The 11,925-nt window shown below is 43.1% G+C and overlaps 1 protein-coding gene across 1 annotated transcript; it reads right to left on the bottom strand.

Moving 5' to 3' along the window:
- Nucleotides 1-2,012: 2,012 nt before the first annotated feature.
- On the bottom strand, nucleotides 2,013-11,613 carry LOC147883283 (ubiquinol oxidase 4, chloroplastic/chromoplastic-like). The gene is made up of 9 exons (XM_087399559.1): nucleotides 11,355-11,613; nucleotides 10,636-10,774; nucleotides 3,885-3,978; nucleotides 3,625-3,740; nucleotides 3,412-3,520; nucleotides 3,096-3,164; nucleotides 2,929-3,000; nucleotides 2,669-2,716; nucleotides 2,013-2,465 (listed from the first exon to the last, which is right to left on the bottom strand). Exons 1-9 carry the CDS (start codon nucleotides 11,504-11,506, stop codon nucleotides 2,212-2,214), a joined length of 1,053 nt encoding a protein of 350 aa, XP_087255685.1. The 5' UTR covers nucleotides 11,507-11,613; the 3' UTR covers nucleotides 2,013-2,211.
- Between the last annotated feature and the right edge of the window lie 312 nt (nucleotides 11,614-11,925).

Below are 11,925 nucleotides of genomic sequence, written 5' to 3'. Positions count from 1 at the left end.
GCTCCGCCTTTTTCTACTTGGGAAGATGTTAGATGTCTTCATTTTATTTCTCTTTGCTTACTATAATCTTTGCTCCTAATGGCTCCTCTATTCAAAACTATTGATTACTCCCTCGACCTCAATTAACATAAGCTTATTGTTTTAATGAACCACCTCATATTATCAAAGTTGTGTTTCCTGCGTTGTTTCCTGTGTTGCGTGCTCTTCTAGGCTTCCATCATCTTCACCGTCCTTCCATTTCCAGCCCTCCGTGCTTGCTATGGCGCCTAAGGCTATGGCAAAGGAAGTCCCTCCCCCTCCGGTCTCCCCTCTGCTCCTTGCGCTCAGCCCTCCCCCCTCTCCCTGTGCTCAGCCCTCCCCCCTCTCCCTCGCTCAGCCTCCCTCCTCCCCTCAAACCTCCACTCACCACGCTCTCTCCATCTCTGCCTCCCCCTCCCTCGACTTTCCCGACCCCTATTGCCCCCCGCCCCCTCCCTCATATACTCGCTGACGGCAGCTCGCTCAGAATGACCTGGAACGAAAATCCCTACTCGAATGCTTACCTTACATTAATCGTGCGAAATGCCTTAGCTTAATTTTTCAAAGTGCACCCCTTCCCCCCCCACAAAAAAACACAGACAAATTAATTAATAGCGAGTTTTTTCTCGCTGGGGGGCCCTATTCTTGAATATAGCATATCATATTTGCCCCTATCTTTGTATATATTCAGTTTTATTTCGAAACCTATCCGAGCTTGAGAAAGGAGATTGAAAGCTTGAATTTAAATAAATTTGAAGAATGTATATCTGTTTTGAATTTCCTTTTACATCTCTTGACTTGTATTCCTCTTTGTTCACTGTAATCTTGAATATAGCATATCTTATTTGCCCCTCTTCTTGTATATATTAAGTATCAATACGAAACCGATCTGTTTCGTCCAAGAAGATGAAACGAAACAAAACAAACAAAACATGTCAGAACGATGAAACGACGAAACATTTCTTGTGACTGAGCCAGGAAGCCTTTCACAGACCTGTTAGCTGAAGGAAAGTGCATCAGCTGCCATCCAGAAAAACCTTTCAGGCAATGAACTGAAGAAAAGAAAATAAGGCTGGCAGCAATGAGCAGTCTGAAGAAAAGAACATAAGGCTGGCAGCAATGAGGAGTCTGAAGATTTGCATATTTCAGAACCAGCCAGCTACTTGGATGTGTAGTTCGCTCCTAATAAAACTTTCCGTAGCCCCATGTTCTCAGGAGCGGCTGGGGGCGAAGTGAATCAAAAGCAGACGACTATAAAAGCTCAACAAACATGCACACAAAGACTTCATAATGAGGGCAGGTTCAAAAGCAAGCTCGTTTTATGGAAAAGTGAAGTCAAGCCACTTCCTGGTTGCAGGCATACGTGCTGCAGAAAGGATATTGAGAAATGAAGTGCAAGGTGCTGGCAGCAACCAACAATCAATAATCACCCAAACGAATGTAGTACATAGCAGCTTACAAATCTTGCAAGTCCTACAGAGGCAGCAATGGATACAAAAACTGGCCAGCAACCAACAATTGACAGGCCAAAACTATGGCGTACATAACAGCCTGCAATCAAAGAGCCTGCCCCCCCATACATACACAGCACAAGCTGCACCTCCAACAGAGAACGAAATTGTGTGGAGCTTCAACCTGCAACGACCAAATTCCCTTACGCAAAAAGAAGAGATAACGGGAAAGTAGGAACTAGAGAGCAAGGGGTGTTGCACTATGGAGGTCAGCTCTACCCCTACTTGAGGGCTACGGTGATGAAAACTGTCAGGGAACCATGTTTTCAGTTTACCATAATGTTTGTCAAGCATATAATTCAGAGTCATTGGAAGCCCAAGAGAGCAAAGCATCACAGTATATGTTAGGTCATAAAGTTATGCTAAACGTGATACACACATGAAGACTGGAAAAAGAACTCGTCTTTTCATAAACGTGATCAAGTGGTTAACAACAATACGACATAAGATCATAACTCATACTAGAGTGTAGAAATCACATAGAAAGCTATCTCAAGCACCAAATCTGTTCCATAACTTCATCTTTGCAATGACCAGCAGGTGAACTAATGTATACGAAAAGTATCTGTGACTTCCAGATTCATTGGTAGTCCCACGCTGTCACCTGATTTAAGAATATTGGTCAAATACAGCAGGACAAAGTAAGGAAAGATCTCGGCTTACTAGAGCCCCAGTGCTGGCATTATTGCTTGACTGGAATCTCTATTCCTAGCTTCCGAGCTCGGGAAGCAAATGATGCTGAAGTTGTCATACACTCCACAATACCAGCACACTCAGCTGGAGGCAAAACGCATCCTTCATCATCATCCATTGTAGTCTTGTCTGGAGAACAAGCATGGGGAGAGCGCAAATTCCCAGGTAACTGACAAGCATGCATAGTTTTACAATGCTCCCCTTCATCCTCTCGAATGTTTACAAAGACGTCATACAAGTTGTCTGCCACATACAGAAGATAAATTCAATTACCTGTTAAAACCGTCCCTTTTCCAACAATACTATAGAGCTGCTTTCTGAAGGTTTTACCCTTGACGTGGACAAGAAAACGACTCTCCAATTTCCATGAAAACAAATATCATGTCCTCATATTACTGCAATAATACAATAATGTCACTACAATTCCAATGAGCAAGATAGTATACCAACTCTAGGTCTTCTACTATCAGGAACTCGGCTCGTTTGAAATTCATCTGCAAAAAAGAGAAAGTCAAGGCATGCACACACATCCACTACAGAACGACACAGATTGAAATTGTTGCATAACAGCCTGCACAGATGATCTCCCTTCCAGTTTTGCTCAGTCCGTATGTGTTCATTTCAACCTTCAATTAACAATTCCAAAGACATTTGACTGAAAACTATGCTACATCTTTCAAAGTGGATTATCAATAGATGACCTTACCAAACATATAAAGATCTCCCTCTGTGTAGTACTTGATGGCAACCTCAGGTGCAGGCAGTTTCTTCAATTCCTCTGCACAAAACAAAATTCAGATCAACCTACACTAGAATCGGGAACTCTGTTAACACAAGACTAACAATTACAACAGTCACAGTCGAAAAGCTCACCCCCATGCTGTTTGATGAATTTATCGTAAGTTGAGTAAGCATGCTTTTCCACACATTCTGAGAAATGATCTGCAAATGCAACAACATAAACACTCAGCCTTCATACAGCAACAAAGCAAGAATTCCTACTTTGCAAACAGGGAAGGCTCATTAGTCTCTCCCAATCATGTTTGGAACAAGGAAACTTTTTTCCGTCACCGTGTAACAAAAACCTACTGCAAGCTGCTTTACACAGTTAATATCACAATTTCAATCTGGAAAACGGGAAGGGTATTTCCAGGCAGGGAGAAAGCTGGAAAATATATATGTTACTCACATGCCATTCGAGGGCTGATGGTATACATGAGTGCTGTCAAGAAATAGTATGCAACAGCAATGTGTTGAGCCAAAAATCGATCAAACCATCTCTCATCTCCACCTAAAGCCTGAAACCCTCTCCATATGTAAGTTGTATACAAACGTCAAACTCCTTGTAATGCAGGTCCAATGACAAATCTTCATGACAGGAGAAAAGGCGTATTTAAAAGACCTCCATAACAAGAAGATGATGCAGCTCATTCCAGCTCTCTGCAAAATGCACTTTAAGGTAATCTGCACGACGCCACCAGCCAAAACTCTCGTACATATGTAGTACTGAAACAAAAGCTGGAACAAATGCAAACACAGCAGCATCAATCATACAACTACTTATGGAAAGATACATCCAATAGATGAAGGCAAGCACCTATAAACAATTAAGCCTGAAGCATGCCAACATCCTTCTTATGTAGTAGATGATCACAATCTTACCAAAATATGGCACCCTTGCGATCGTTTCCAAGACATAAAACCTTGCATAATGTCTGTCTGCATATAGAGCATCCAGAATAGTGATTACCATGTCCTACATAAAATGTCACACCCAGAATCCCAGATCAATACATCTCTGCTTTGTTACAGGTTTATCTTGTACGCATGAACAAATCTTCATAACGCTAGAATATATCCACTCACACCTCACAACCTCCAAAAAAATCCTTTTTTTAATTGTTTATGTTCTTCTTCTAGGATCTTACAAATTAAGCTTTATTCAACAATTAGAGCAACGAAAAAGAACAAAGAAAGTGTTGGCAAAATCATCATGGGGGGCCTTTCGATTACAGGTCCTCTTACATAAGGCAAGGACTAGTCATTGTTAACACAACATCGGCAAGAAGGCTCATCCTTTGCATGAAGAATCAAAAACTACGTGCAAAATGCATGGCCACAACATGGCTCCACATCTCCAGATAGGTCAACCAAACAATGTGCAGCGCCTTCTATTTACCTGGAGGGAAAGTGCTGCGGCTTATTCTTTTGGCCCATGCAATGGCCTGTCAGCCTTATCAGCTCACTTGAAAATCAACTTGCATGTTATCCTTTTGCTGTAGTGCTGCGTGCATGAATGCATGCCCATCATTGGTGCTTGTCTGAATATTGGTTGCATCATGGTTGGGTGGAAATAAGTAATACTTGTTTGAATACAATCGCAATTGATTAGTGATGCCTTAATATGTATTGATTTTGCACGCATTCAATTAGTTTCATTAGCCCTTAACTGCGTGCTATTAGTTATAATGGCACGATATTGAGCTTACTGTTTACTGTGTTGCATCTTTTGCTACATATGCCATGTCATTGGAATCACACCAGTAGTCCATGATTTCACAATTCAATGCACAAAACGAAAGAATAAATCATATTTTAAAAGGTCAGTGTCAAATGTACTGATTTACCTTGTAGTGAACAAATGAATCCAAAATTTGTAAGTTCGTTTTATGAAACAAATGTATTGATGCACATTCTCAAATCATGGATCATGAGAAGCCAATATACCTCGAATCACTACCCATTGCCTCGACTCTATAGAGTTGACCTGACCTACAAGGCTCATACAAGGGCTAAGTGCTAACAAACCCTCCTCCATGGTATGGCTGAAGTATCCTAGAAATATCTCAGGAACACCTGGAAATTACATCATGGTTGCACATATTCGTCCCAGAGGGATATAGCAACCTATGAAATGTACAGAGTAATCCCTCACATAACAAAAGGAGCCAAGCGTAAAAAATGTCGAAATGCCTCAAACTTGGGCCGCGGTAAAGCTTTCGTGAAAAGATCTGCCAAGTTGTCCTTGGTGGGAACATAGGACAACTGGATGTCTCCACCAGACAATTGCTCTCGAACATCGTGATAGTAGACTTCAATATGCTTTGTGCATGCATGAAACACTAGGTTTCTAGCAACCACCAAATCACTCTGGTTGTCAGTGTAGATCGTAGCAGAGTCGGCAGGCTGAATGATATCAAGATCCGCAAGTAACTTGCGAAGCGAAACGCAATGTCACTGCAATGGACATCAAATCTGGCAAAAGCCTCAAAATCCGAAAGGGAAAATATGCCAAAAAGAGGGCAAATTGGGAAAAGCCCCAAATCATGCTGCAAGTTGCAAATGTGATTCAATGTGCTGCAATTCCAAGCCAATGTCAATGTTCCTACATGTCAATGTCTACCAAATGCCCAAAATTGGTTGTACCAAGTCAATGTCACTACAAATTTCAACAAAATTGACAAAACCCCCAATTTTGGAAGGGCAAAACTGTCAAATTAGGGGCAAATGACCAAAAGTCCCAAATTTTGCTGAAATAAAGAAAATGTGACAAAATAACCTCCAAATCTAAAAATATCCCGCAATCTATCAGCAATAGATCCAAAATCCCCAGTGTCGAATTGGAAATGAAGTCAAAATAGGGCAAATATTGCAAAAGCTCCAAAATGCGACCAAAAGGAGCAAATGTCATTGCAAAATCTGCAAATGTGACACAAAAGCCCCAATCTCTAGAGAAAAAGCACCTCAAGGTCACTGCAATGTGTGTAAACATGACATAAAAGAGGGTGAAAAGCTTCAAATCCAACTATACTAGGCAGATCTTAATCAAGAGGGAGAAAATCCCAGCCAAATGGTGCTAGAGCAGGTTGGAGCACATGGAGGAAGGCCCGAATGACTGAAAAGAGTCTAGATGTGAGCAAAAAACCTCCAAAAACAGTTCAAAAATGCTCGAAATCAACTTCTGACAAGTCGTACAGATTCCTGGCGGCATCGCGCGCCCATCCGTACAGGTCCGTACGTACAAAATTTTCCCCTGGTCGAAATGGTGCAGGACAGGGTTGTTTGTATGCGGGCAGCTCAAAATTTTCAAAAAACATTGAAATCAAACCTCAAAAGGTCAAAAAACAATCGTTGGACTGTTTTCCTGCTCAAAAAACAGATTTCTGGCAATGAAATGAGGCACCGGACTGCGCTGGAGCAAAATGGCATGTAGGACCAATGGGAGAGCACAAGGGAAGGCAGGTAGGAGCAAGAGAACCTGCTCTGATACCACTATTGGGTGCAAGAAGCAATGGAACGGGCGTGGAGTGCGGGAAGCAAACAAGAAGCAGGAGCAAAACGTAGTACTGCTCAAATGGATAAGATGAAAATACAAAGGGTGGCCTATATGGCCCCCAAGTCAACCATATGGTTGACCAAAGAAGTCCACTCATAGAGTTGACCTGACCTTCAGGGCTCATACCAAGGCTAAGTGCTAACATTTCATTGTTCTAGTGATCACACTATTGGTTGAATTGACAGATTTCCAGGCTGTGTGAATGTTTTTATAACAATCAACAAACATACACAGATACCAGCAATCTAAGTCTATTACTCATCACGGGTGCAGGCACGAGATCATTCCACCCAGCCAAATCTTTGTGGAAGCAAGCTTATCCCAAGTCCATCGCACGTGAAAGTTCTTGCATGCTAATCCACAAGCCCCAATTCCCTAGATGGATCTAGTCTGCCACATGTCTTCATTCTAGGGTACCTCTTAAATGCATCTTTTCTACCCCTCTCTTGGGATATCAATTGATTCAATTGCCCCTAAGCGTTTTCACACACTAAATGCATTTAAGACCCATAGCCTTAGACCCATCTAGTCAATGCCTTGTCACCCTCATCAAGGACCTTGATATTAATCCTTTTGACCATTTACATGAAGCCCAAATAAATATAATACAAACATTGATCCTTTAAAGGAAAATGTCCACTGACCCTTCCGAGGTCATGTTACCTCAACTTGAGCATAACATTCGTTTTGCAGTCCACTATTCAGCTAATTTTGATCATGTTTGTGGGTCACTTAGGTGAGCTTGTTCTCTCCAAGTCCTCCTTAGCTACTTCTATTGCTAGCGTTATAGGCGTGTGTGTAATGGTAAGCTCTTTCTCTCTCTTCACGCTCCGTTTAATTGTAGCATGTCTGCACATTTTTTGCAACCTTCTGCCCCATCTTCAGGCTCCGTTCTATGGCAGCATGTCCTTATTCTAAGCGAATCAGATTCGCCCTCCCACCCCTCCCTTATACCCTGCGCGAGCTGCTGCGAAAACTCTGGAAGGCGCCAGAACCTCTCACAACAGATGACACTTGGCATAACCCTCATCTCCCAAACAACCTTGGGTTAATTGGGACCTTTATACCACTCCCCTTTATAACACTCCTCCCCTCTCCCTACTAATTTAATTGGCTTAAGGTATTTTTCGTGTGTAGGGGGAACTATTGGCTATGTGCAGGGATGCCAAATCTGCGAAAAGGTAAAAGTGTCCCATCAGAAAGCGGCAAGATTGCTTCAGCCCTTACCGATCCTCGAAGGTCCTTTCCAGGCCATCACAATGGATTTTGTGGGACCCCTTCCCGCATCTGCATGTACGCAAAACAATTAATGTCTAATCATTGTTGATCGTTTTAGCAAATTTTGTATGTTTATTCCATGCAAGCAAACGGCCAGCGTAGAAGACATAGCCCGCTTATTTATCAAGTAATGGTAGCCAATTGGAGGATTGCCATGGGACCATTACCACGGACAGAGATTCCAAATTCACCTTACATTATGGAGGGCTATGTTGAGAACTTTAGCACCAAGCTCCAAATGTCCAGTGCTTTTCATCTGCAAACCAACAAGCAATCAGAGGTATATAATCAGTAGGCTTTTGATGTACTAAAATCATATTGTCATAATGTGTAGTCAAAGAGGGAGCAGTACCTTCTAGTAGTACAGGCCATATTGAACAATACCTACTCTTCAAGTATTGGGCGTACCCCGTATGAAGCAGCTTTCAACAGGAGGTTCTCTTCACTCCTCACCATAATTAAAGACCGCCTCACCAAAGCACAAGCAGCGTACACGTGCCAAGCCAATAAGTCCAGACGAGATGTCAACTATAAATAGGGTGATTGGGTTTATCAGAGGATTATAAAGCAAAGGCTAAAATAGGTGGGCAAGCGATGCCCTAAGTTATCCTTCAGAAGTTTCGGACCATTCCCCATCACTAAGAAGATCAATGACATCTCTATGAAGCTGTGATTACTAGACAATTGGATGATGCATAATGTCTTTCAAGTTTCACGTGGCATGGTTAAAGCCGTATATTGGCCTAGCACTCAGTGCTATTACAGATGAGCAGAGCCCGAGGTGATCGACAATGCAAGCTTCATGGAGCGGGAGCAGATTCTCCTCCACAAATGGAAACCATGGGTCAAGGACGCCAGATCCGCGCCTTCTACACGAAGTTTCGAGATCGAGGAACCCACGAAGCGGTGTGGCTAGACGAAATTTTCTTCAATGTTCCCACAAATATTGGCAAACTACTCGGAGGCCATGCAACTACCGCCAAGTTACAAAGAAGGGAATGTCACATGCACCCCTGCACTTGGGGGCAAGGTGACAACTGGCTTCATCAACAAAGTGAAGATAGTTCCTAAAGGGGGGCCTGCTGCCCTCTTTCCTCATTCAGTTCCCCTCAGTTCAGCCTGCTTCCTCCAACCTAGTGCAGCCCTTAGCCCTTCCAAACATCCCCTGCAAGACAGCCATCAGTTCAGCAGTCCCTAAGGGTGATCCAAGAAGGTGTCCATGCAGCACCATAGCCCAGCTCGGAGTAGAGGTTTAGGGTTCCTGTTTCAACAGTTTTCTTTTACAGTTTTCAGCTCTTTCTCAGTTCTATCTTCAGCTCTTTAGCTTCATCTTCTCAACTTCCATATAGATCTCTCAAGCTCCATATCTAAGATTTCCATCTCCCCTTCATCTCTCTCACTCACGGAGGCGCTGCATGCCCGAGGACAGCACAAGCCTCTTCAATAGGCTTGCACAGTGGTCCACATCTTTCCTGTGGGCAACGTTGGCTTCGTTGAGATTGGGTTGCTTCTCAGGCATTCGTGGGTCAGCTCTCAATGTCAAAGGGTCATCCTCAAAGTTGCATCCCGCGCTCTCTAAAGGAGCGTCATTTGTATCTTTTGTAGTTCTCCAAGTATAAAGCAAATTCTTCCCTATTTGGGGACCCGGGTCCTCAGTGGGGATAAAGCAAATTCTTCACTATATGGGGACCTGGGTCCTCAGTGGGTATAAATCTGTTGTCGTCTACACTCTCTACACTCTCTCTCTAACCCTGATCTCTCTCTTCCTCTTTATGGTGCATACGCATACGCCTCGCACAAAGGTTTAGAGAAGGTCTCACTGCGCATTACACGATCATTAACCGTTGCATGTGATACTATTTCTTATCTCTATGCTTCACACAGACACAGATACAGAGACACACAGGCACATAAGCGCTCACACAAGATGGGCACAAGGTTAGACAAGAACTTACACTTTACCTTAACACATGCAAGGTATCTCTAATTATCAACTACACACACAAAAAAGAAGGAACTTGATTCCCAAAACTCAAACCAGTGAAAAAATACTAAACTCTAATCAGATCATTTCTTGGATGGCTGGATAAACACATGCCTGCAGATGGGACATGTCATAGCAAGAAAGCACAAAAATGTATGCAGACAAGCCACAGCGTCCACCAGAAAACCCATACACTCATATTTCAACTAAATTTCCCAGCTTCCTCACATACAATCAGTACTACTAGATCTGATTGTACACATTGCTAAGCCCAGAGTAAGATTCCATATCTTTGCTGCAAACGTGCAATAAACAAATCCAAATAAGCTTGTTTTAAAGAAGATCATTCTCAGAAAGCTGCATACACTCCTACGATACATGCCCACTTTTTGGCTCAATTTCGTGAGAACCACCCCACATGGTGACGCTAAGACACCTTAACTTATGTTATTACTGTCCAGAAGTAGGTGTAGGTGACAATGATGAAGACATAAGTTCACATATCTAAAACATATCTAATCTTACAAACTGAGATTCCCAATAAAACAACAATGGAGAGAGAGATAGAGTTAGAAGCAACCAGAACAAAAAAGTCAAGATAGCATAAAGACTTTACCAAGCAAAATACTTTATGTACCCAAGGTGCCCTCTATGTTACAAGTTCAATGTTGCAACACTTCCGCTTAATAAATCATCAAATGCATCCTCACAAGCTCACCAACAATGAGGCTAGCACAGAGTCCTAGCAATTATTTGAGTCACAAAAAATCAAAGCGTCGTTCAGATACTGAGACATGCTGAAACAACCAACTTACGGTAAGTAATATATTGCACCCCTGTTCAACCTTGACAACCCATTTCTCCCAGCCACGTGTAGACTCGGTTGCAGCATCCGTTCCTGTTTCACTCTCTTGCACATCTCCAACTGAAGCTGAGCGAATGCTTGCCTGTTTTCTGCAAATACAAAAAGCATAAATAGGAGGCTCGGGTACGAAGTCGTCTAATAGTGTTCCTCTTGAAACAGCAATAATAAATCACAAACAACCTTCCAATTTGGGAATCGCCACGAAACTATTGAGCTGATGCACTTACAATTCATTAAAAACAAGAAAACCATACAACGATGAACACGGATCGGCAAATTATCTTCACTAATTTCGCTGCCTAAAGGCCATCAAAATTACGACAACCTGACGTCGGAAGTTACTGAGAAAGCTTCTCCAGCAATTCTCAAGAAGGTTTTCCCGTTGCCAATTGTATTTCCCTTTCTTCAGCGATGGGGGGCGGGCTGTTATCGAGTACCTAAAAGAAAAACTGTATCTTCGAATGGAACTCGTACTCTCTGCGTCGATCGCAGCTCGATCTGTACGAGCTCTCGCGCAAGGTCGCGGACCCAATCGATACTTTCTCGCAATAAAAGCCACAATCTAACGTAAATAACGATTAATTGAGACCGTTCAAAGGAGAGGGTCGGTTGGGCGATGAGGCGATGTTGCGAGGCGATGATGAATTCAGAAAGGGTGAGAGGGAGAACCTGAGGGGAGGAGGCGTGCGGAGGCTGAGGAAGCGAGGAGGAGAGAGGACTCGCAATGAAGAAGGAAGGGGCAGGCGATCGAAATGGGAGGAGCGAGGAGGGTGAGCAGGGGAGATGGAGGAGGAACTTGGACTGAGGAGGCGAGAAGCCATCGCCAAGCTCCTCTCTTCTCATGTGTCAACTCACACTGTTCACTTTGAAAAATTGAATGGCAAGCTTTTGGCCAACAAGAAGACCCCAAATTTGAGGAAAAAATCCTTGCCTTGATATTTTATATTCTATCGCATCTTAGAACCCCCCCCCATCAGATGCTTTGCCTTCATATCTATTCCTTCATCTTAGATGCCCCTTGTCTCCACTACTAGAGCTCCCCCCCCATGCTGGTGACTTTGACCAACCGCCACTCGCAGTAACGCCTTGATTCTCCATGCTGGGCCAAGGCTCAATGGCTCGCTTTGTCGCTCCAACTCAGCATCCCAATTCCACTCCTCCCAGCCTTGCAATGCCAGAGCATTATCGCTACCCAAACATTCTCACGTTGATGAGACTCGGTGAAATAGCTTGCAAGAAC

Source organism: Dipteris shenzhenensis, chromosome 28 (assembly GCF_047967505.1).
Source record: "Dipteris shenzhenensis isolate YYH24624 ecotype China chromosome 28, Dip_SZ_1.0, whole genome shotgun sequence".
NCBI lineage: Eukaryota > Viridiplantae > Streptophyta > Polypodiopsida > Gleicheniales > Dipteridaceae > Dipteris > Dipteris shenzhenensis.
The sequence above is the reverse complement of the archived record's forward strand: the minus strand, read 5'-3'. Positions and strand labels throughout refer to the sequence as shown.

What these genes read in the sequence shown, in the direction of transcription:
- LOC147883283 (XM_087399559.1), bottom strand. Translation starts at nt 11,506, where the DNA reads ATGGCTTCTCGCCTCCTCAGTCCAAGTTCCTCCTCCATCTCCCCTGCT. An exon ending in CGCACGCCTCCTCCCCTCAG is followed by an intron (nt 10,775 to 11,354) that starts GTTCTCCCTCTC and finishes TTGTATTTGCAG; the next exon opens with AAAACAGGCAAGCATTCGCT. An exon ending in GGGAGATCTTTATATGTTTG is followed by an intron (nt 2,717 to 2,928) that starts GTAAGGTCATCT and finishes TCTTTTTTGCAG; the next exon opens with ATGAATTTCAAACGAGCCGA.